At 36.3% G+C, this 27,237-nt stretch overlaps 1 protein-coding gene across 4 annotated transcripts in view; it reads right to left on the bottom strand.

Moving 5' to 3' along the window:
• Positions 1-26,124, bottom strand: part of KHDRBS2 (KH RNA binding domain containing, signal transduction associated 2) — a 569,275-nt gene extending 543,151 nt beyond the window's left edge. For all 4 annotated transcript variants that reach the window (XR_008391564.1, XM_053665007.1, XM_053665009.1 and 1 more), the window contains exon 1: positions 25,838-26,124. Coding sequence is in view for 3 of the 4 variants with exons in the window: in XM_053665007.1 (XP_053520982.1) it covers positions 25,838-25,928 (91 nt within the window). In the remaining variant the exon portion in view is untranslated. The remainder of the gene's footprint in view (positions 1-25,837) is intronic.
• Between the last annotated feature and the right edge of the window lie 1,113 nt (positions 26,125-27,237).

The raw sequence follows: 27,237 nt of genomic DNA, 5'->3' as shown, positions 1-27,237 counted from the left end.
GAAGCCCTTGTAGTGTCTCTTGGAACCCATGCTCCCCCCTCAGCAAGGTCTGGGTTCAAGCTAAGCCTCGCCACTCACTAGCTGCACCACCCTTGGCTCCATCATCAGTAAGCTGCAAACATGCTATGAATTTTACAAAGCTCTGTTCAAGGCTCGAATGAAATTATATGAATCTTAACTCAGATTTTTGTACACTGTACTTCAAGATAAAAGTGAGGAATGATCTCACCAAATACAATTATTTTTTTTAAGATTTTATTTATTTACTTTTAGAGAGGGGAAGGGAGAGAGATTGCTTCTCACACGCCCCCTACTGGGGATCTGGCCAGCAACCCAGGCATGTGCCCTGGACTGGGAATAAAACCAGCAACTCTTTGGTTTGCAGGCTGGTGCTCAATCCACTGAGCCACACCAGTCAGAGCTCACCAAATACAGTTCTTCGTCTCATTTCCAAAATCTGATTGTCAGAGAAGTCCGAGATGAACTGTATGCTTAGATTGAATGCAATACACTGCCAACCACCTTTTCCTCTTCCCAAACCAGCATCACTTGTGCGGCACTCTTCAGTGCCTCGAAGAAAATAAAATGTCCCCTTGGTTTCAGGCAGTTATCTACTTACCTGTTTTGAGCTAGAATCAGAATTATCACTGACAGTTTCTCATTCTGACAGAAGCCACTTGTCTCAAAGACTTGAAACTACTTAGTTAGCAGCCATTGTATAATGAGAAATGTGTTACTAATTTCTAAAATTATGTCAAAAATCATTATGCACAATGGCTTATAACTAAAGAGATATTCTTCACAATCCAATAAAAGTGAAGAAACCTCTGAATAAAAGGAACAAATGAAGCATTTTCTGTTAGTAGCAGAGTTAGCCAGTAAGTGCTCCGGAAGCAGCAAGCGAACAATGTCTTTTGTTACCATTTTAAGTAAATCAAATTAGACCATAGGAATAACTTTTAAAATAATATATTATGCATGTACTCCACAGGCAATCTGCTGGTAACATATAAAATTTGGGGAATTTATGCATTTAAATAGAATAAATATTAATTCTAAGCTCATTATCACTGTCTTATTGTGTGGGTACTTAATAACCCATATACTGAGGGATAATTCTCAGAAACACTTATATAACAATGAGATTTTTCTCCATCCAAAGTTCTGATAAACACCAGTTGTTGAAAGAACTAGGTACATACTAGTCTTCATCATTTGAGGCTTTGATATATTTATTTATTTAAAAACTTAGTATTTTGAACTTTTCTACATATATTTTGTTTATTAATAAAGAGCAGGAGGCATATCCCAGTACTTAGATTCAAATATCTGAATAACTCTGGAAATAACTGTTTTTAATACAAGCTATCAAAAATGAGAACTCAGGGATCCATTGTATTTTTCTAGGGCTTAACTGCACCAATCACATTATAAAAAGGTTCCAGGTTTGAAAATAATGAGGTGAAATTACCTTAAGTAAAATTACATTAAAACACATCAGCCATACCATCAAGACTGGGTGACCATGTCAATCATTTCTATCATTACCAACAAAATAAAAAATTTTTATCTTACTCAACATATTTTAGTAATAAAAGCAGAAAAAATAACAAAGAATCTCAAAAAGCTTAAAATTCAGGTTTTAACAGAGATTTATTGACACCTCAAATTGGAATCTATCCTAAGTGAAATTTTGTAATTCTGATTTTGGGGGGTTAGAGGGGCTTATTTGAAGCAGGTACCCCTTCATCATCTTTGTTTATTACCATCTAGCATAGCACAGTGATTGAACCATTTATACTAAAAAATACCTAAGTAGATGTATTAGAATGTTTAATAAACAAAAGTATCTATATGTACATGAACACCACTACAAAAATGAACTAACCTCAGAAATAATAGCTACAAATAGATATAAAATGTTTTCTCAACTTTTCTCTAGAAAAAGTATTCTCTCTAAAATCCAACACATGTAACACTGGCCCCTGCTTGGTTCTGCCTGTACCACAATCCCACTTCACCACGCCTGCATTGAAGACTTCCAGGCAAGCAAACAGCAAGAAATCAAAGTCTGACGCTGAACATAAACACCAAAAGTATATGAAACAAACCTGATATTCATATACCATCATACCAGTATTTGGTAGCTATATTTGCCAAGAAAATTTAAAAGAAAGGGCAGGGCAGAGGTGAGAGCCACATAGAAACTCCGATTTGTGTAGTTGCATTTCCTACACTGGCAAGGAGTATATTTTCTTTTAGATGGCAATGAGCATATTTTAAAAATCACGTTCAGTGCAACAAAATTTCCATAGAAAAAAATCCCATTAACTCTCTAGAGTAACTTTATAAATTATTTCTTGTAAATGTATAACTCAGCACAAGATATGAAATGTTTTTTAATAATTAACAACCCAGCATCTTTTTAAGATATCTGTAGGATCTATCAGACTTCATTAATATCAACACTTTTCTCCATTATATAAATTACCAAGTGTTTGAAAAATATTTTTGAAAATAAGAGTGCTGCATATTATCTCAGCCAAATATGGCACACATGATTCAGATCCACTACAATAAAACACGTTATTGTTGTTTAGCAGTGATAATGTATTAATTTCAACTAGAATAACAATTGTTTTAATATTGAAAAATATTTTGTTCATTTAAAAATATTACACTGCTCGAACCACATTAAATACAGACATTTTCTCAGCTACACTTTAGAACATAAAAATTCGAGAAACTTTTTACAAGTGTACATAACTAATGGCTTTTGTTCATGACATTGGGGTTCTTTAAATAATAAATTTTACTAAGTTCTATTGATTACTACTTCATATGTAATAACTCCTAAAGATGTGTACCAAGTCTTGAAGTGGATTTATTCATTTTTTTAATCTTTGCTCATACAGTAACTTTTACAATTAATTCATGCACTAAGACGAGTAGTTCACAACTGTGCAAGTCACAAATCTGAAACGAAGTCGACCTTCATTTCAGAGATATGCTCTAAACCTGAAGGATGAAAATCATAGGACATCACTGTCATGTTACTAAATAAAAGCACCAAAAGAAGCTCCCTTCTCAAAAAGTATACTCATGTACACAGTGATATACATAATGCAATCAGAAAACATCAAGATATTACCATACTTTTTGGACTATAAGACACACTCCCCCCAAATATGGGAGGAAAAGAGGGGTGAATATTATAGTCCGAATGTAGCTTACCTGGTTCGCTGTGGGCAGGGGCAGCCACCTATATTATTTATGTTATTAAATATTTTACCACAATTTTTGTTTCAAAAGTTTTCCTATTTTCCTCCTCTAAAACCTAGGTGCGTCTTATGGTCCGGTGCATCTTACAGTCCAAAAAATTGATAGTTCTTCTTTAAAAAACCTCTAACTTAATCTGATAAGTAAATTGGGAATCCAGCCATAGAAATGGAAGGGAGATGTTAACAATATGTTTTATGTAATCACCTAAACTCAGGTAAGAAAAAATCAGTGAATACATGAAGTGATTAAATCACATCATTTTTTGAAAATAATACTAGCTGAAAATTTTATTATGTTTTCTTTATGTACCAAATTTTAATGCTAGTTTTATTTTTCTCAAACTCTTAAAAAATTTTTATGCTCTTTCTTTCACTGTTGTTCAAGTACAGTTGTCTCCATTTCCCCCCACCATTCACCCTGATCCCAGCCATCCATGCCTCCCACCCTCGATCCTACCCACCCTTGGCTTGGTCCATGTATCCTTTATACATGTTCCTGGACAACCTTTCCCCTTTTTCCCCCTGTTATCCCTTCCCACCTCCCCTCTGGTTACTGTCAGTTTGTTCTTTATTTCAGTGTCTCTGGTTGCTTGTTTGTTTGGCTGATTAGGTTCCACTTATAGGTGAAATCATATGATATTTGTCTTTCACCACATGGCTTATTTCACTTAGCATAATGCTCTCTAAATTCATCCAAGCTGCTGCAAAAGGTAGGAGCTCCTCATTTCTTTTTGCTGCATAGTATTCCATTGTGTAAATGTACCACAGTTTTTTAATCCACTCATTTACTTAGGTTGCTTCCAGAACTTGGCTGTTGTAAATAATGCTATTATGAACATTGGGGTACATAGATTTTTTTGAATTGGTGCTTCGGGAATCTTAGGGTAGAGTCCCACCAATGTAATTGTCAGGTCAAAAGGCAGTTCCATTTTTAGTTTTTTGAGGAAATTCCATACTGTTTTCCACAGTAGTTGTACCAGTCTGCATTCCCACCAACAGTGGACTAGGGTTCCCTTTTCTCCTCATCCTCTCCAACACTTGTTTGTTGATTTGGTTACCATGGCCATTCTGACCAGTGTGAAGTGGTATCTCACTGTGGTCTTAATCTGCATCTCTCTGATGGCCAGTGAAGCTGAGCATCCCCTCATATGTCTATTGGCTTTCTCTGTATGTCCTCCTTAAAGAGGTGTCTATTCAGGTCCTTTGCCCATTTTTTAATTGGGTTGTTTGTCTTCCTGGAGTGGAGTCATGTGAGTTCTTTATATATCTTGGAGATCAAACCCTTGTTCAAGGGATCATTGTCAAATATATTTTCCCACATGTTTGATTCCCTTTTCATTTTGCTGATGTTTTCTGTGGCCTTGAAGAAACTTGTTATTTTGATGAAGTCCCATTTGTTTATTCTTTCCTCTATGTCCCTTGCTCTAGGGAGCATACTGTTGAAAATATTGCTGTGTGGAATACATGAGATTTTCCTATGTTCCCGTTTAGGATTTTTATGGTGTCATGACTTATATTTAAGTCTTTCATCCATCTTGAGTTTATTTTTGTGCATGGTATAAGTTGGTGGTCAAGTTTCATTTTTTTGCATGCAGCTGTCCAGATCTTCCAACACCATTTGTTGAAGAGGTTATTTTTACTCCATTTTACGCTTCTGCTCCCTTTGTCAAATACTAATTAACCATAGAGAGCTGGGTTTCTTTCTGGGTTCTCTATTCTGTTCCATTGATCTATGTGTCTGTTCATATGCCAGGATCAGACTGTTTTGATTACTGTGGCCTTGTAATACAGTTTAATATCAGGTATTGTGATCCCTCCTAGCTTGCTCTTCTTTCTCAAAATTGTTGTGGCTATTCAGGGTCATTTACAGTTCCATATAAATTTTTGAAATGTTTGTTCTATATCTGTGAAATATGTCATTGGTATTTTAATAAGGATTATGTAAGGTATAGCACCTATTTATGATAAAAACACTCAGCAAAGTGAGAGTAGAGGGAGAAACTCTACTCCCATAATAAAGGGCACATATGAGAGACCTACAGCCAACATCATACTCAATGGGCAAAAACTAAAAGCTTTCCCACTACGATAAGGAACAAGACAAGGATGTTGTCTGCTTTCACCATTTCTATTCAACCTAGCATTAGAAGTCCTAGCCACAGCAATCAAAGAATAAAAAGAAACAAAAGGCATCCAAATTGGAAAGGAGGAAGCAAAACTGTCATTGTTTGCAGATGACAATGATAGTGTACATAGAAAATTCTACAGATTCCACCAACAAACTACTCAACCTAATAAGTAAATTTGGCAAAACAGCAGGATACAAAGTCAATATTCAAAAATTGAAGACATTTTTGTACATGAACAATGAAATATCAGAAACAGAAATCAGGAAAAAAATTTCCTTTTGATATAGCAACAAGAAAAATAAAGTACATAGGAAAAAACCTAACCAAGGAGGTAAAGGACCTGTACTCAGAACACTACACAACACTGAAGAAAGAAATTAAGGAGGACACAAAGGGAAGCATGTACCATATTCATGGATTAGAAGAATTAACATCATCAAAATGTCCATACTACCCAAGTTTTAATGCTAGTTTTAAAAATCACAATTATCAGTGTTTCAGGAAACTTCCAAAGGGCTCTCTTTCTATGAACATGTTACACCATAATCACTTATTACTTATTCCATTCATCAAAACTCTAAAACACACAAAAATATATCCACAATTTTAATTAGATTTATTCTAATATAGCTATTATAATCATTTCAGCAAAAGTTTGTTTACATGGTAATTTTAAAATTCAACTTGGTGGCTTTTTGAAGTTATACCTACAAAACTGATAATGTTACTAATGAGCATCTGTGGGGCATTCATTGGCTGTTCTCCTTTCCTTCATTGTGCCCTTATCCCCTAATGTTCCTACAGACCTCTCTTTTTGCAAGAACTCACACAGAACTGTTCATAGTTCCAAGTTAGTCTCATTGTGAAGCATGATAGTGGCTTTGTAATTATTGCAGTAGTTACAGTAGATGTTTATAAGCACATAATTTTGATGTGACTAAAATGGTCATCTTGACTTACAATTTTCAAACCTACCGTTTTAAATTCACTATGTTCTTTATCATCTTTATTGATTTTATCTTTCCCTATTTCTAATTCGAATAACTGAATCTAACAGTTGAAAAGGAGCTCAAGGATTAAAGACATTCAAAGTCAAGGTACCACTGTAACTGAATAGCAAGTGTTTCATGTCCCTACTCCTACCCACTAAGGTTTACAAATTAACAATTTCAACTACCTAAGGTAAAAATAAATCCTAAAACACAATAGATCCAGAGGCATAAATACAGAAAATATGTGCTTTGGCTAACATAAGCTTTTTTTTTAAAAAAAAAGGATTTTTAAAAATGAACTGGGGCTCACAAACTATCAGAGAACTACTAAGCTGAACATTTTATGTAAAGCATTGTTAAGTAAACTGCCCTGGCTGGTGTGGCTCAGTGGATTGAGTGCCGGCTTGTGAACCAAGAGTTGCTGGTTTGATTTCCAGTCAGAGCACATGCCTGGATTGTGGGCAAGGTCCCCAGTAGGGGGCATGTGAGAGGCAACTACACATTGATGTTTCTCTCCCTCTCTTTGTCCCTTCCTTCCCCTCTCTCTAAAGATAAATAAAATCTTAATTTAAAAAAAGCTTTAACTAAACTAAGAGAGACAATAGGGATCCTTGAAGGTATTTGTGGTGCAATACATATCCTAAAACATTATTTAGACAGAAAATGAACTACTTGACCTTGCCCATTTGATAAGTCATTAAATGATAAGAGGTAATGTATACAACAGACCACTGAATAAACTGTCTCCTGAATGCCATTCTCGATGAATGACTGGCTATCTCCGCTCAACTACAAACCAATACTTTTAATTAATTAACAACCACCTTGGTGGGAAGAAATGACAGGATCTCTGTCCCATGTGGTGTGTGTGTAGTATATGCCTTTCCTATATGCCATGTATGCATGTATATGTGTTTGTGTGTGTCTGTTTTTGACATGTATCGTTGGTAGTTAAATTATATAGACTCTTCTAGATTTTAAACATAAAAATGAGTAAAATGTTTAAATAAAAATGTTAATTGAATAAGAATTTTAAAAATAAATTAGCTAAATGTTTTATTTTCAATTACACTTAACCAACCTCAAAGTCTACAAATATTCCAAGGGTAAAATGAGAGACCTTGTGATTGTTTCACCAAAATTCTTATTTTCTTTCTCAATTAGAAATACCCTGTATTTACCTGTTCATCTCAGGCTTCCTGCTCTCAGCAGCTCTGAGAAGGCAAAGCATATAGCAATGGGCCTTTTGAAACCAAAAGAAACAGATTGTCACTCCAAAACCACCAGCTATTTCCCTTTTGAATACAAACACACTATTTGAGGTAATTCATTTAGCTTTTTCTAAAGGCACCTTGTGTAACCTTGCAAGTGGTGATTTGTAATGTGGCAGGCTGTTATCAGGCAGCTACAATATTTTGCCTCAGTTCAATAAGAGCAATGTTATTCTAAAGTTCATTCATACAGAAACATTCCAGGGCAAGTACTCCAAAACTAGTTCATGTTTATTGTTTTGCTGTTTGAGAAAAGAAGAGGAGGCTAGGTAGACAAACCATCATTCTCCCTATTTAGTTGACTCTTTTCTAACTCACAAGGGACACTGGAATGTTTTGTCTGTTCTATACAGCCAATAAAATGAATCAAAACAACCTTTTATTATAGCATCCTATGCATTACACTGTCTATGCTTGCCTATCTCTCCTGATTTTTTTTTTTTAACTTCAGGGCACACCTGCCCATATTATTCCAACAGCCAGGGCCTATACATTTCTTCCCTAAGAGCTATTGCTGGCTATCACAAGACTGCTTTTTTTGGCCCCTAAAAGATCAGCATGGTATGTCAGGAAATTAGTGAGCTCCTCTTAAACCAATAGCTACTATGATTTGGCATAAATACCTTATCTCTCAGCTTGTGTATATGTTTTCACTGGCTCCCAAATTTTTTCAATGTGATTAAGCATCACTTGCCTGTATTAGTATCTTTTTTGTACAAACATCTTTGTCAGCTGCTTTTCCTTTATAGCTAACCTCCCGATTTCTTGAGATCACCTCCAGAATAAATTACTCACATTCCAGTATTTGTTTCAAGGTCTACTTCTGGAGAAAATTATAAGATATTATGTACCTCTTGCTAAATAAGTTTAGACTTAACTTCACCCAAAATTAATAGAAGGCCAATCTGATACACATTTTTATCCCTGATAGCTCTCAGTAATAGAGATGTCAGGAGAGACTAGGACAACCTTAAAGCTGTGTTCTTTTGCTTCTTATTTCTATCCACCAGGATTAATATAGGCAATTTTAGCTTATATGTAACTGTAATTAGACTAGGAAGCATATAAACAAACAATAATGACTCTGCAGAGATTAGCAAAGTTGCTTTGCCCTTTTACTTATGCCAGTGTTGGCAATCAGTAGTAGGACATGTAAGTTTCTACAATCAAATCCTTATCTCGGGGTCTGCTTTTAGGGGAATTCAAACTAAAACATTATAAGAGATTGATGCTTTCCTAGAATTAGTCCTGTTTTCTCTTAGTGAAATATATTTCAATATAATGGTTTGTTATAAAAACACAAACCAATTGGGACCATCTTAAATAAATATAAAAAAACTGTATATCTTGGGAAAATTCTGGGATTTCACCAGGAACCAGTTCAGCTGGGTCTGTTGAAAGACTTCTTAGATGATCACAGACAACTCAGACAATTCTCTCTCATGGTGGCCTCACTTGTGCATCTGTTCTGTTCTGTCTGAGATCAGACCTACAACACCAGAGTTTTCATTTTCTCTGTACTGGAACCAACCCTAACTGATGGCTTCTCAACTTTAGTGCCAATTTCTCCCCAGCACGTGTCAGGTGGCCACTCTGATCCATTTGGTTCCAATCAGATAAACAATGGTGGTGATGTAGTGCTCTAAGAAGGGGCTGGGGTTTTAAGAGAACAGGGACAAAGTTAGAGAATCCTCTAAAACACCAATTACATAATATCAGTTATTAGGGACTAAACGTGAATTGCATCTAAGAAAGCTATACTTATTTTTTCATTTCCAACACAAGGAGCTACTAACAGTAAACATTAGACGCACCAAGAGCCCTGTTCCTCTCCCATTCACCCTGCATGGCTCTTAAACTTTCTAATATCATACAAATTTGATCTATACATCAGAGATTTAATATCTCTGTGGATTGCTGTTGAATATAAATTGTGCATTCTAACATTTCATGTTGAGGTAGATTTCAAAAGCAGCTTTCCTTTATGGTAATGAGGCATTATTGTGAATACTATGACATTTTAAAAATATATGTAAAGTTGATATTCATGGGTCACATAATCAAAGCTTCCATTTCTAAGCAAGCATCTATATATATTTTTGAGGATACTAAATAGTTATTCTCCTTTTCTCACAACTTTCTAAAGGAGGTCCTAAATACCCCCATTGGAACACATTTCAGTACTTCACAACACTGCTCTTCCTTTCCAAATGCAAACAAAGTTGTCCATTGCATCCCTACTTCTAAACCCACACCACCATCATTTTCCTTCAGGGAGTAGCCTTCCTGCCTGTGTAAACACACTCCCCAAGAATTAGCTTGTCAGGTACCAGCACTGATGTATTGTGTCAGTCCGGATCGCTGTTAGATCCTCTTTTGGGTTATTATTGTTGACATCCTGACTATCTATGTGTTTTCTAAATGATAGTGGTTTGGTACCTGTGCTGTAGGGATTAATGTACAGTCACCAGTCACTCATGCCCTTGGGCACCTTCAAAACCTTTATGTCACATTTCTGGGTGATAGCAATGCTGGCAGTTATTATGGCAGTGAAGATTAAGAGATATCAATAAATAGGAGCTATTGCTGTGGATGCAGATGTAGGTCTCAGCTATTAATCTTCTGATATTTCTATTTATCCAGGATAGGGTAGTCAATCTGATACAATTCTATGCAGAGTGGGAAGAGGTAGATTCACAACTGTTCACATAAAAATAATATAATAATTAATAAATAATACCATAAGAATAAACTGTTTCACATACTCACAACCATAAACCTACTTTACCCCACCCTGTGTATTATTGTTTCTGTACAACACAGAAAAGGCATATAACCTATTTCATAAAATTAGGTGGTCTTGATTTAAATCCTCTCCCAAGAATATGTTTGTTGATTTTTTTAGACAGAGGAAGGGATGGGAAAGGGACATAGTGTTCATGGATCACCTGCATTCCACACACACACTGACTAGGAATCCAATCTGCAAACTAGGTACGTGCCCTGACCTGGGATCAAAACCATAACCTTCTGGTGTACAGGACCCTGCTCCAACCAACAGAGCCACCTGGCCAGAACTGGTCATTTTTAACTAAAATGTTTAACATGCACACTATTTGGTGATACGACAACCTGTTTTGATACTCAGGGAAGTGCAATTCTCATGTTTTACTAGATACCACTATTGCTCATTAGCAGCAAATACCTTACTTCTTCATTAGTAGAATGTTACACTTATCAGAATCAGTAAACACCAAGGATACCTAGTCTTCTCCCCAGTTACAAAAAGAAAAATGTGCTCATATTTTCTTCAAGGATTACTTTGTAAAGTGAGAGAAAAAGAAAAAATTTCATATAGCTATATATAATTTTAAAGCATGGTATAAACACATGTCATGCTTAAGAATTCTAAAGCAGTCATTTTCTTCCTTTTACATTGGAACGGACATGCAGATGGTCAATACTGTAAGGCAGTTCCCAAACGCTTAAACACCATGACATTTATTTTTCTTTATTTTATGTGTCTAAATACTATACGTTCATGATGTTTACATTATATCTTCAAACACTTTAAATGTGATAGTGAGCCAAGAAAAACACTTCCAGCAAATGATGCTGAACAAGTAAATATTCAAATCTAAAAATAAAAACTGTACATAAAAATTACATCTCAATGAGTTATAGACCTATACTTAAAAGCTAAAATCATAAAGCCTCTATAGGAAAAAAACTGAGAAAAATTTGTGGACTTGACGGAGGCAACAATTTCCTAGAGAGGACACAAACACAATTAAGTATAAAAAAACCAATAAATTAGGTCTTAGAATAAATTAATAGCTTCTATTCTTCAAAAGACACTTAAGGAAATTAAAAGCTAAGCCAGATATTGGGAGAAAAAAATTGCAGAACATATACTTTAAAAGGATGCAAATTCAGAATAAACAAATAACTCCGATAACAATAAAAAGACCAACAATCCAATTAAAAATCTGTCAACATTCTAACCAATCATTTCAAATAAGAGAATAGATATAAATGGCCAAAAACACATAAAAATATGCTCATCATTAATCATCAAGAAAGTGCAAATTAAAACCACAGTAAGATATCACTTGAAATCACTAAAATAGCTGATATTAAAAGGACTGAGAACCTCAAATGTTGGCAAGGAAGTGAACTACTCGAGTTTTTAAACTATTTGGTAATCCCATGTAATAATAGGGCTCACCCCATAGCAATTCTACTCCAAGTAAAGAGAACTATGTCACGAAAATCTTGCACATGCACGTTCATAGCAGTTTTTTCATAATAAGCTAACACTGAAAACAGCTGAGATGTCCATCCATAAGAAATTGGATAAACAAATCATGACATATTTTTACGATGGAACACTGCTCAGCAGGAAAAATAATAATAAACTATTGATAAATGCAACAATATGGATGACTTTTAAAAATATATTGAACTTAAGAAGAAGGAAGGGTATATAGTCAATTATTCCATTTATATAATGTTGAAGGATAGTCAAAGTGACCTGTGATAGAAACCAGATCAGCGATTCCCAAAGGAAATACAAATTAGTGAGAAGGGAGAATAAAGAAAGCCTGCACTGATGGAAATGTTCTCTATCTTGCCAAGACTACTGCTTGCACAGATTATACAATTATCAAAACTCATCAAACTGTATACCTAAAAACTGCATTTCATTTCTCAAAAAATTTGCCTCTATTTTTTTAAAGTAAGAAAAACCAGACAAAGTGGAGGAAAGAAAAGAACCTTCATTGATTTCTGCCAGAAATATTGCATACACATGGGCATGGAATTCATTAGAGGCTTGATTGATCTGAGAGACATTTGACAAGAGCATACCATATTTCATAGATAAGAAAATGAAGGCTCAATGAGATGCAGAAATTTGCCCAGAGTCACAAAGCTATCTGGTAGCAAATCTGGGCTTCAAACACTAGTATTTTGGCTTCACCTATTGTTTATACTATAAAAAATATCTCTTAAAACATTTTTTACCACAATCCAGAGTAAGAAATACTGTACTACACAAACACACAAATACTTCATAAAATGATATTTAACCTTAAAGTATATATCATTAAAATTTTGCAGAAGTACATGTCTTCTTTCAGGTCCAAAAAAGTCATTATTCCCCCCCACCACCGTCCTGAAACAAACTTATGAAAGGTAATACACATTTCTTTTCACACAATAATGTTACTCTGTATGAAGAAATGGTTATATTACAAGCTGTGAGGATCTAAATATACAACAGATTCAGCCACCCATCTTGTATTCACTGTGGATTGGCTTCTCTGATCAGGATAGAAGAAGCAAATTTCTATCCTGATTGTAGAAGCACAAATTTAAGGAGAAAACATATCAAGAAGGCGGCAGTGGCCAACAAATCAGTAAAAACAATCAAAGAAAAAAGTAGTCTTAGAAAAAGAGTAGGAGCCCTGGCTGGTGTAGCTCAGTGGATTGAGCACGGGCCTGGGAACCAAACAATCGCGGTTCGATTCCCAGTCAGGGCACATGTCTGGGTTGCAGACCAGTTCACTGCAGGCCAGTTCCCAGCAGGGGACACACGAAAGGCAACCATACATTGATGTTTCTCTCCCTCTCTCCTTCCCTTCCCCTCTAAAGATAAATAAATAAAATATTTAAAAAAAAGAAAAAGAGTAGGGATTAATTTTATAATTTTATGACTTGATGATGTGAGGTGTAGTTTTGCATAACAATGATCCATGAGCGTTAGCAAGGTGGAAGCAGAAGGAGTGGCAAGCAGAGGTAATGGTGCAGCCTAGGAATTGCAATGCAATTTAAAGTGGGCAAATTAAACAATATGAGGCTGTCATTAGCTTGTTAGTTTAGAACAAATAGTGTCCTCATTTTACATATAAGGAAAAGAGGAATATAAAGGTTAAAGTAACTCACCCAAAATAATACAGAACTTTTATAATATTCGGAACAAAATTGGAACCTTGGGAGTCCAGGTTCAGTGTCTGTGATGTTAACCACTAAATTTACATGCCTCTCTCATTCTATCCCCTTACAAAGGTCAAACCATAAAAAACTGCTCTGTTTTTAGGTCAAAATAATTAAATATTATCAATTTCATACTGTTCAACAAATTCTATCTCCTAGCTCTCCTCCTCTACAAAGTCAAAGTTCTTGGAAGAGTTTTCAAATCTCATTTTCTTACAGTCTCACAATTAACTATTCGACCTAAAGGAATTTGAGATTTTTCTCTTAACTCCTTTGTTGCCAAATCCATTAGACATTTTTAATCTTTGTCTCACTTGGCCCATTTGCAGCACTTGAAAATATTAACCAAACTCTTCATTTTTCAAATATTCTATTTACTTGACACTGAATGTATTTGATCTTCCCTACCCACATTCTAGGAAACTGTTTTTAATCAACTCTGAAGACTGCATTTATTCTGTCTTCCCCTTAAATGCTGACATTCATCAGGGTTTTATCCTAAATCTCCCTCCTGTTGCTCTCCATACACTGTCCATGGGTGAACTCATCTTCTCCCAAGGTCATGTATCACCTACCTGCCAATGAAACCTAAACCATTACCTGTGGAACAGACCTTTCCCCTGACCCAACTCTTCACCTGCCTTTTTACTTCCACACCCCACATGCCTTTCTGTGAATATTCAACTGACCTCAGCATTAGCCACCTTTTAATTCTTCTCAGTAACTGACACCACCATTAAACCAATTACCAAGAGCATCCTAGACAATAGCCCTTTATTTTCCACCCTCTCTATCCAATATAATTTCTTACATTTCATTTGCTAAATTTCTATTATCTCTCTCTACTTCTTCCCATCTGCTCTCTCATTATTTAAATTCATGTCACCACAAATTCTCTCTTGGACTGCTAGCCATCTGATGGTCTGCCGGCATCTCATTATCTGTCAAATCCTTCCTGAGTACTGCAGTTACATTATGCTTTAAAGAAAATTCTAGTATCAAATTGCCCTCTTTTAAAACCTTCAAATGATTTACCATTGCTTTTGGCATAAAAGTCCAAACTTTTTAACAAGTTGAAAAGATATGTGTGATAAGCATCTACCATTCTCTTTAGACACACTTACTCTTGATGCTTTCTCTTTCCGTGTATTTTTGAAACACACTTAATCTTTGGGTTCCTGGACCCAAAGGTATGTGTGGGGGCAGGTCCCAAACAATAGCAATTCTCAGACACCAGCAGGATGTCCAAGAAGTCAACCAAATTCTATGACTACCTACCCGAAAACAGCATAACATTCCACTGGTTAAGGATTCAGTTCTACAAGCCTGCTCCCATGAATCACTTTAGAAGCAAGTTGCAAGCCAACATGTCATCTCTGTTTCTGACTAACTAGCTATAAATTGGGGTTCCAAAACACCTTCTTTTCACTTCAGAGGCCAATTGCAAATGCAGGTTTTTACCCAAAATTCTAAGCAAGTGGCTACTAATCTAGAGGTTCCACACCCTTCTCCTAGGGTTTCATTAATTTCCTAGAGCAGCTCACAAAACTCATGATAACATTTATTAGATTACCTGTTTATTACAAAGGACGTTTCTCGGTAACAAACAGATGAAAGAAATGAATGGGGTACAGGGTGGAAGAAAACACAGAGCTTCCGTGCTCTGTGCTTCAACTGCTCCTAAAACTCATTCCACCAACTAGGAAGATGTCTGAACCCAGTCCTTTTGGGTTTTCATAGGGTTCTTCATTACAAAGGCACATTTTATTCAACGATTTAGCCATTGGCAGCTAATTCAACCTTCGGCCCCTCTCCCCGTCCTGGAGATTGGGGGAACGGTACTAAAGAGTTACAACCCTTTAATTGCATGGCCAGTTATAAAGGCAACTAGCCCCAATTCTTAGGTTGAGTATAAAAGCCACGTCATTAACATAAAAAGACACGTCATAGGTCCCAGCACTTAGGAAGCTCCAAGGGTTTTAAGGTTTCTGTGCCAGAAACAGGGAAGGAGACCAAATATATATTTCTTATTATAAATCACAGTATCACGCTTAACTTCTACCTATTTAAACACATGGTTTTTTTCCTTTCCAGGCTTTAGAGATGTTGTTTGCTGTACACATGTATAATTCTCCTTAATTACAGCCCCTTCTTCACTGACTTCTGTTAGATCTCAACTAACATGCCCCTTACTGTTGAAACTTCCCATAATCTCTGTAGACTTTTTAGGTGCCCTCCCTGAGACTTCCCAAAACTTTCCTTATTATTTTTGCATTTTGCAGATCCTATGAAAATTGTTTATATAATTGACTGCAGCTATTTTCTCCTTCTCCTCAACCAAAACACGGCCCAGCAAAAGTAACGCCTTCTTGCGTATGGTTGGTAGGATAGTGATATGGGTACAATAATTTATACTTTTAATTGGAACATTTCACCTAAAATGCCATATGGTGTCCTTGAGTGTGACTTTGTTATGTTACAGAATTACATGCTTATGATTTAGTAATAATAAGGGGTATCATTTGTACCAGACCTTGTATACCTCTCAGCCACACAGAGCACTAAGAAGCAACTGAACCGAGCCTCTACTGGTTTTCATTGACTACCTATGTTTAGCACACGCTTAACACAAACACACACCTTTCACTTATTTTACTCAAAGAGAAACCATTTGGCTTATTGCAACTCATTCCAAATGCTTATCATCTCCTATAATTCTATTAAGTGTTTTTTTAATCATCATACTGCTTTATTCTACCAGATTTTCCTTATATGGATATGATATAATTTCAAATCTTGTAACTAATTTCAGAATACTAGCTTAATGCATAGCCATCTATCTTCTGGAAGACCATTCCAAAACAATATTATTTAATAAAGTGCCATCTGCCTTCAGCACACCAAATGTTCTTTCATCTCCACACAATTCCTTAAAGACCCCCTCTTCTGACAGACCTTGGAAAGAGAAAAAGCAGCTTCTGGTTTTTGCATTCGAAAAAAGAAAAATTTAGATTCTCTGAAGACATGAATGTTCTTTAATTCAAAATAGCAATCACTTAAATTTCTCCATTTATAATATCTACATGCCTAAATATGTAGTAATATATTCATTTAGTATTTAGTCATCTACTGGCTTCTATTATACAATGACTATATTGCTGCAAATAAATCAAATTTCTAAAAAAATCAAATTCCTTAAATTTCCTGGAAAAAATTACTTTAAAAGAAACAGTACACTGTGGTAACAGGTATTTAACTTTTCTAAAAGTTTTTTCATGCCCCAGCTGGTGTAGCTTAGTGGATTGAGCACGGGCCTGTGAAGCAAAGGGCTGCTGGTTCGATTCCCAGTCAGGGCACATGCCTGGGTTGCAGGCCAGTTCCCAGCAGGGGACCCATGAGAGGCAACCACACATTGATGTTTCTCTCCCACTGTTTCTCCTTCCCCCCCTTCTCTATAAATAAATAAATAAAAATGTTTTTTAATAAGTTTTTTCAAAGATCTTAAACAAATAAGATTCTTCAATATTTTTTAATGTTTCAGTGTTTAATGGTCACTCCTTGACACTTTCATATTGGATGTTTACCTAACATCTAATTTATTGTTTAAAAAAAACCACATTGATCATGCTACCCTCCAATCTGCCTCTGTTTTCTTTCCCATAAAATAGATACAACATTAGCTGACTTTTTAGGTATAATGTAAGGACCTGAGCCAGAATGTATATTCTGTTAAAATAGTTATTCATTTAATCATCTTTTTCTTCTGAAAATTAACTAAAGTTTTCTACTTCATTCTCTTTACTGAATTTCTGTCACAGAGGCTCCCTCTCCTGAACTGTAGTCAGGATGAATCATTTTCTGATATATAATTCTATGAATCTGCAAAAAAATATCTACATGCTAGAGAAGACACATTGATTTTGCTTTTCTATTAGAAATGTAATATCTAATTTTTAATGCTTTAAATAAACTGGGCATCGATTGTGCCATTTCTGACAACTGTGTAATAATACCAACCAATCTGTTTCAAAGTTACTAGATCCTAAGACCTCAGAACCTGTAGATGACATTTGGATCAAGCTATGTTGCCAAATTCTGTTTCTGACCACATGTGAAATCTGCTCACTTCCCATTTTTAAACGAAGCCAGCGTTGCCTCAAGGCACAAGAGAGGACCTATAGTTGTTCTTTCTTTCCTAGAAGAAGGCAGTAAATAAGCAGCTCTCTGGAAAAAAACATGGGGAAGAAAAATGCTTCTGCAAATCACACAAAGTTCTCCAATCTCTTATGGATCCAAAAAAAAAAAAAAGAAAAGCCTGCAATGTTCCTTGCCACTTGATCATCAAGTTCCCTTAGAAAAAAAGTCAATATAAGACAAATGGAAAAGTTAAGCTTTCTTGATCATCCTTAACCCAATTTTGTACTTAGGTAAATTTCTCTATTTATAAATGCACTTACCTTTTACATAGTGTATTTATTAACAATATTGTGTAATAATTCATCTAATACTTGCATTCAGGAACATATTTTAGAAGTTGATGGTCACAACCATGCTGATCTCCTAGACAAACTTTGCATATTAATACCTAGCCTTCCTTCAAAGCCTAACTCAACTTGTGGCTCCTCTGCAGAAGCAGTATGACGTAATGGTTACACCTGGCCTCTGTGAGGGAGAAAGCCCAGTTCCAGCTTTGTAATGCATTTGACCTGTGACTTGAGATAAATTAACTTCTTCAAGTCTTAATTTTCTCATTTGTCAAGCAAAGATAATGCTAATAACTATCTCATTGGACTGGTGGATGGATTGAGTGTGGTAATGCATGCAAAGCATTAAGTACAGCGCCTGACAAAGAGTAATTTCTCAATTAATGTTGACAATATTGAAAATGATGATGATGATGATGATGATGAAGACTCTATGATTACAATGGCCAAGAAGAGTCATAACCTTTTCTGAATTCCCAGGAAATCATCAATGTATGAAATTCAGGAGACCCTACCACTCCATATTATTTTTATCTTATGTGTAATGTTGACTCCCCCAAGTTACTTAGAAACCAATAAATAAAACATCTGATACCTTCATATACCAAGAGCACATACTCCAGCCAGGTATCAGCAACACACATTCAAGGGCATGCCTGCTATAGTCAGATACAGTGCAGTCCTAGCCCATCAACATTTACCTCCCAACTGTCTCTAAACTATAAGGATAGTGAATGGCCTAAAAATTGGTCATTTGGATGTTCTGGAACATTTGCTCTCTCTCTCTGCAACAAAATCTTTTTGAAAGTAGTGTTTGCAAAGTGAAAGTAAAAAAAGGAGGATGTGCTACAAATGATTTCTTTTCCACAATAGTGAATAATGATGGAGCAGTGATGCTTGGCTAAGACTTCAAGTTTTTAACCAATAAAACATCAATCATTTCAGGATTCTCCACTTGAGAAAAAAATGTCATATAACAACATGCGTGTTTGCAAAGATTAATATGGAAAATCAGCCATTACCTACTACTCATTTTTTAAAAAATCTATTTCCATACCATGCTTATTTTAATGAAATTCGCCATTTTATAAGAAAAAGGGATCATATTTCAATCTATGACTATATTAAATTTTATATTGATATAGCTTTAAAAAACAAACTGGCATCAGAATATAATGCCAACTAAAATATATATATTTTTTATATATGAATATATATATGAATATATATTTTTATTTATGAATATATATATATATATATATATATATATATATATTCAGACAAAAGAGATCAAATTAGGTGTTCCAACAAATCAGGGCATAAGAAAAGCTGGTGACGTGATAGACTTATTTCCATGGATTTCTAAAAACAACCTGCAAAACTTCCTTTCAAAGCTCCTGTGGGAACAAAAAGCTTCAATGTAAATTGTACACATCAACAGAAACTAGAAATAATGATCAGCCATCACTTTGTTCCCACTCTCAGTTACCATATCACAAAGTCTCTTGAAATTAGATAAAGTGAAAAATAGGTGCCCATTAATATAGATTTATCCTAGTTACGCTCATTCTTACACATCTTGTTAATGAGATATTAATGTACAAGGCCTAGCATACACTCCCAAGAAAAATGTCATAAAGAAATAAATTAAGACACAGAAATAAATGGGATGGGGATATTATAGTCAATAAACCACAGATTACAAAGAAGAATGCAGGCTACCTGGGTACCACAAGACCCAGGAACAGCAGGGCAGTGGTTTCCCTAGTTTTTTCTTGTGCCTCATTTATGCGAAAGTGGGTATTGGAAAAGCTGGCAATCCATAAACATCAATAGAAGCAGACAAAAAATAAAATAAACAAAAGCCTCAAGGAAAGCCTGCTCCTTCTGGCAGAAGGACTAGAAAAAAGGGCACCCTAGCAAAGCAGAAAACATTTAGCAACCAACATACCTCTCCAGCTAAACAACACAGGAAAAACAAACAAACAAACAAACAAACAAAAGGCATCTCATGCTCACCCCTGTCAAGAAAGGTTAAACAGGGAGTAGAGACTTCCCACCTCACCCAACTGCAGAGAGGCACCCTTTTCCCCTCTGGCTGGAATCAGAGCTGAGACTGAATGGGGAATGGGGACTTTGTGTCCACACACAGTAAGGAGGCCTCCTTCAGTGTCAGTGATCATGTGGAGATCCTGGACTTCCATCCTTGTGAACAGTAACAAGCCACCCTTCTCCCTTCAAGCCATGGGGGATCAGAAGTCTCATTCCTGCCGGAATTTTCAGCAGGTTCCAGTAGGAATGAGCGCTCCCAGTCCTCTCCTCCCTTCCTGGCTGGCGTGGTATCAATGGATCCCTAGAGGGGCACCTGGACTTTCACTCCACCTGGAAATATCAAGGTGATGCCCCCTCTCCCTCTGCGAGCATGGTGTCAGAGAAAACCTGCTCAGAGAGAATACAAAGTTTGACATGGTCACACTTAATTTTGAATGGATCACTCTGATAGCATAGTGTGTCAGTCAGGCAAGACAAAAGCCAAAAAAACCTGGAAGAAGATCAACAATGAAAATGTAGCCAAGAGACCTGATGAGAAGTCAGAAAAAATTTATTGGATTTGGCAATTAGGAGACGATTCTGTCATCAGGGCCACTGGTTTTCTGATGAGAACAGAGGTCACGCTGGAGTTTTAAAGAGGTAAATTGAGAAACAAGGCAGCTTAGTATACACTAATATGATCCAAAAGTTGAAAGAAATGAGAGAGGATAAATGTCAAGAAAGATGGTTTTTATTACTTTGGGCAAGTGAAACAAGAATTCTATTTTCTAAATTATTTAGATTGGAACATGTTTACAGACTGCTACAAGAGTGGACAGGGAGGAAGAAGTTGGAGATACTAAGAAAAGATGCAACTATAGAAAAAGTCTGGAGAAGATCGGGAACATTTTTTTAAATGGGTGGGTGAACGAGTTAGCCTTGAACAAAAAAGAAACATTTCATCTCCTGAGCATGAAAGACAATAGGAAAGAGTATGGAAGTTTTTAGATGGTAGGAAGTTGAAGAGCATCAGAAAGTATATATCCATCTCCCCCAAGAAAACAGCTGCCCGGAGGGAAGGACATATGGATTTCTGCAGAGGCCTAGGAGGTTTACAATTACCCTTAAAGACACAGGTCCAGAGTTAATCAAGCTCAAGTAAAACAACGACAAATACCCAGTGACTAAGGGAACAAGTTATTTTAAAAACCCTCACTAGAAACATTTTTTTCATAAGATAATTTATTTCATAGTTTGGTTTATGAGTTCAAATTTCACTCAGCAGTAATTCAAAAGTAAGGCAGTGTTTATTTCCTTACAAAACCAAGCTGCAAGCTAAGGTCGAGTCCACAATGCCATTAAAATGTTAAAAAAAAATCTTGAAAGCATCATCTTGTATTTCTATAATTTCTGCTTATGTTTTTCTTATATATAAATAAAAATTCTATTTGTATTTCTATAAAATACTGCCTATGTTGTCAGAAACAGCATTTTTAACCTTAATATAATCACAACTGGTAGATTTTACTTTTCCTGTTTTACAGATGAAGAAACTGAGAATCAGAGGAAATTGAACAACAGGCAGAAATGTGGCCAATCTATGCTGAGTGTTTTGTTTGCGTATGCAAAATTTTCTATAATATTGTAAATGTATCTTAATTATAGATCGAAATTAAACCTTGAATTTAGTTTATCTGCCATTTTTGTTTTTTCTTTAAGAAACATGAATAAGATTACCCAAATATATTGAGAGGAATATAAAAGAGATTACATTAGTCAAAGGAAAATCCTCATGAATACTATTTTTTATCAGAAGCTGATTTTAGACACTATACCAGTAACTTTCATTCACTTAAGAACTCACCATGCTTTACAGAAACTATTTTAAGGAAGACAATCTAAATTTAAAAAATGATCCTTATTAAGAACCTAAATATAATTAAGTCACTACAAATAAGTTATTTGTAATGTTAACTCCCCCATTTCTTGTGTGGTTTTAAAAACTCATCTATATCTGCAGCAGAGATGCCAATCCTAGATAAATGGCCAAGCTTTTCACTTAAATTCAAAAATAGCACCTAGAATTTTTGATGTGTTTTTCTTAACATTTAAACTGTTGGGATATTTGGCAATCCTTGACTTCATCATATGATGAGTCAACCAAAACAATGATGAACCTACCAATATTTGTGAAGAATGTAGGTTAGGAAGTCTTGCCAACCCAAAACAGACTCAACTGGACAAGAATTTATTAATCCTCCTAAAGACATGGAATCACCATAATTGAATCTATAAACTTGAACAGATCTATGTCTGTCAACAGACAGACATGCCTGACTGCAAACAAGAAATTTCCCTGCATATATATATATATATATATATATATATATATTTAGCTCTAAGCCTTCATAATAGTTCAATAGACTTAAGAACATAAATCTGTCCCCAGTGGCCAAAATAATGTATATGCCACAAATTATACTATAGAATAATAAATGTATTATTAATCATTAATCTAGGAAGACGTTTTTTAAAGTTTCAAAAATGTTCAACCATTGATTTTGGTATTCTGAATACACAAACACCATTCCTTGCATCAGCAGTAGTCCCGGACTTAATTAGGATCACAAAGAAACATATAGATCATCTGGTCTAACTCCTTCATTTCAGAGACAAGGAAACTGGGCCCAGAGAAGGGAAGCTTATCAAGATTCAGTTTAGGCAAAAGTGGAATTAGAGTCCAGGTATCTGGATTCAAGTTTAGTGCACTTCCCAGAAGTAGCAGAGATATAAATAACATCATCTAATTTCATCTGGCAAGCAAATTCAGAGGCTAAATGGAACTTTTAGGTTCATGCTGAGTTTGCTGTTTTATCACATTCAAAAGCACCATCCACAATGAATAGATAACAATAGTATAATCACAGGAAAATCATTATTTTGATTAATCAAACATATTACAAACAGTCATCAAACAATATTATTCAAGATATTTTCTAACTAAAAGTCAAATACATAAAATGGTTGGGCTCGTCCATTAGCTTTCTTAGAATCACACATACTGAAAACAGTAGAAACAAGTGAAATAAAACAAACCCCACTAAAAATGACAAAATAACTAAAAAACTATTACTTTAAACCCCAGGGCCTTCAATTTTAAACAAAACAGTCAATGAGCACTAATTTGTATCTATCACCAATCAAAATAGCAAAATAAATCATTGTGAAAGCTCATTGGTTTATATCACTCCCCTTATAGATGTTAGCTTCTGGAAAAAATCATTCTGAAGAACTGAATCATCTGGATCATTTTTATTACTCACTCAGTCTTGAGACTGTCTGCACAGTACTGACTGAAATGTACTTCAGTGTGCATCTTCCTTCCAAATGAATATCTATGTCAGGTTTATTTATAGCCACTGCCTTCAATCAGTGCACTTCCAGGTATGAGAAATAAAATCACCTCAACAATACTCTCCTAGAAACATTCGAACAAAAACCTGGAAATCTTGGCAAACAGCTGTTTAAAAAATAATGAAATGTCTATAATGTAAAGTGTACATTAATATTTATCAAAGATTCCAAAGCACACATACCTTATACTTTTTAATAAACCCATATAAAGAGCTTCTTCAAGTGCAATCAGAGAATTTAAACCTTAAGTACCTTTTGCACATCTCTTTATAAAACTCAAGATTATTATAATCACCTATTTCATTATCTTCTCCTTATTATGCTTTCTCTGAAATTTGGACATCTCTCTTTGTTTCTTACTTAGATGCTTTTCTCTCTATTTAGGAGCTTTTTCCTCCTAAGGCTTTACAAAAGCAGCACATACTTCCCCCTACTGGGGAAAAAACAAATTACAAGGAACATCTGAGCATGTTGCTATGTATCAAGAAATCAAGTTCCTGGGAAAGATAAAATATTAAGGAACCAGGTGCAGACACTGCTGTTTCATCAACAACAGAATACTCTGTACTCTATTAAGAGTTTCTCACATGCATTTTTTTAGCTTGGCAGTCTTCAAAAGTACACTAACTCTCATTAGTGAAAGATGAATTAATCATTGAGCCTGCTGTCCCAAAGAGAACACCAATGAGCAGGTCACAGAAAATGACCAATTAGTAATTTCTTTTCATTTTAAAGGCATTACCAGCTAAATAAAGACACTTCTGGGAAAATACAATGAAGTAAACAATTTTGAAGGCTTAGTTGAATTTTTAATTATTTTGAACAATCCTAAGCACTTGATAACTCATTAATTTTCAATACTCATTATTTTATGTAGTTACCTTTGTTTTTAATAAACTAGAGAATTTATTTTTTTAATTGGCTTTACTTTTCAACTTTAATTTCTATTTTTTTAAAATCAGTAACCAAGAAAGTAGTAAGCATAATTTCATTTTACTTTCCCAAATCCTCTCCAAAACTAACTTGTTTTTTGAAAAACAGTTTAGTTGTTTCACAAATTCAATATTTTGATTATAAATCTTTTAACTGTTTAGCATGCAAAATGGGAAAAATGTATACTTTATTGTTATTATAAATAATAACCCATCAATAAAAATGTTTAAATAAACCTAGTGATATTTGAATCACACATGGAAGATCTGAATTTTTCCTTCCATGTACAACTAAGTCTCCATAAAGAAAACATTTCTCTTAACTCTGAAGGGCTGACAAAGAGGAAGTTGTCACTTTTAGTTTTACTACAGATAAGTCCATTACCACCTCAGCTACAAAATTGCATTATAGTCCATTTAATGATGTAACAATTCATTATTAATGAAGCACTCATCAGAAAAGTCTGAAGTTTTTTTAAAGGCATGTGTTGATTACCACAGATATCATATCTTTAGCAGTTAGCTTTATTTTAAGGCAAGTGGAATAATTTTGGTTAATATTTCTGTCATAAAGTTTGTGTGTGTGTTTAAACAACCTTTCAAAGCCACGCAAAAGACAAGACATACATGTTCTGGGAATTAAGTCTCCTTTTAAATTCCAAGTACACAACAGAAAATGCACACTTGGTAAAACAGCTGATCAATTGCAGAGTGTTCCCAGGGACCAGTAACTCTCAGAGTAAACCAATTATCACACTTCAAATAAATTGATAAGCACTTTAGCCTCTGCCACACTCAAAAATATAGAAGAACGTGATAGTTTAATCTAGGGTGATTCTAAGACTTTTCATAGGGGAGGCTGTAATTAGACTAAAGAGTATCAACATCAATTCCCATATGCAGCAAAAAAGATTTAAAAAATGCTGATATGTAGCAAGAAGCTCTTTGAACACTACACTGATCACCATTTACTTCCAAACTGATTTCCCTTCCCTCTGCGAAGTGGAAATATCCCTGTAAACCGCGTTATACTTTATGGTTTCCTACGAATCATCCTAACAGGTCACATCACCACTGCCTTCCGATCTCCTAGCTTTAGTCTTCCCCAAATTAAAACGTAGAGAAGGAGCATTGCTGCTCGCCCTGAAAACGAGCTCCGTCCGCCCGGAGCTCTGAAGCCAGCATCTTCAGGGTGACAGTTTCTGCGAAGGAGACAGGCGTCCCTCCCCAACTTCACTCTCCTAACCAAGCCGCGGGTGAGATGGGCGGCCAGAGGTCTGTGCCCGTCTCGGGAGATAAGTCCTACCTTCCGCCAAAAGGCGCGATGCATGCACAAAAGATGGATCCAGGCTATCTTTCTCTGCCATCAGCTCAGGCAAGTATTTCTCCTCTTCCATAGCGCGGACTTCGGACAGTCCACGGGCGAAGCGCAAGGTTCCGCTCGCTCGGACGCAGGGTCGCGGGGCAGCGCCTGGCTCCCGCGCTGCTCCGCCTACGCCGCGGCGAGGGTATCTCCGTGCGTCCTCACTGGCCCATACACCGTGCACCTGCGACTCGCGCGGTCCGGCTGCGCGGCCCAGAGCCCACACCTGCCCGTCCCTTCCGTCGTCCCTCGCTAGCGCCGATCCCAGCTCACACAAGCAGCCTTAACTGGAGAGGCGGGAACAGAATACGTCCCACCTCTGCCAACCATTCATTGGTGGTGTGCCATGAGAGGCGGGGCCTTCGCGAAGGCCGCGGGTCTTCATTGGGCCGAGCTGCACGTCGGATAGCCTGACTGGCAGGAGACAGCTGCAGAGGGGAGGGGAGCACAGAAGGTGCAAACGCTTTCTTCTTGCAGCTCAAGCCTTCCCTGGTTATTAGGCATGCCCAGTTGTTTGGAGCCCTGGGTCTTCAGCTGAGGTGCCAAGCAGGGAGAGGGCGGGAAAAGCACCAGTTAAACAGAGGAGCTCAGGTCCACGACGGCAGGGAAGATGGGGATGAGCAGTGAGTGGCTGAGGGGGTGGAAAAACACTAGGGAAAGTCTCCGGGAGGTAGATGGAACTTCACCTGCGTCCCTAAGGCACAGGTGTCTCCTCTCTTGTGACTCAGGCGCACTCCACTGTGCGGGTATCAGCAGCGCACCCGGTCTGGAAACAAATGAAGGCTGCATGTGATCGGCGACTCCTGTTTCCAATGAGCCTGACCTACATCTCGGGGACGCTGTAGGATGTTCATTGATAAACAAATAAAGAGGCTCCAGGGCGATATTGTTGTACAGCAACACGCTTCTAGCGTACAATCACTGGGGTATTGACTTAGTTCTGATTTCTCTCCCATCCCTCCTTGCTTCCTCAATCCCTATCTACGGGACGTGTGCAGGGAGGGGTCTGTATTTTTCAACTCAAAAGGTAACACAATCAATTAACAACAATTTGTGAAGAAATTGGGAAAACGTGGAAGAGAAAGAGACTAGAAAATACATAACCACAGCTGCTCTAATTTCGCCTTTTCTCCTTATTTTAGATGTGACAGTCTCTTTCTCCAGGTGCTGTTGCTGAGCTAGTTTGTATCTATCCCACCTCTATTTAAGCAGTTAAACCCTAGAGGTATCACCATCCAGGCCTGAAAATGCATCTTGAATGCTTCAAATATTTTTTTAAAACTTTTTTTCTGTCTCTTTTCATAAACAGTCATTTCCTGATTTTGTCTCTCCTCCGCCCAAAG

Source organism: Artibeus jamaicensis, unplaced genomic scaffold, assembly GCF_021234435.1.
Source record: "Artibeus jamaicensis isolate MK-2021 breed Jamaican fruit bat unplaced genomic scaffold, CSHL_Jam_final contig_388, whole genome shotgun sequence".
NCBI classification, from domain to species: Eukaryota; Metazoa; Chordata; class Mammalia; order Chiroptera; family Phyllostomidae; genus Artibeus; species Artibeus jamaicensis.
This window is presented reverse-complemented; position numbering and strand designations above follow the sequence as displayed.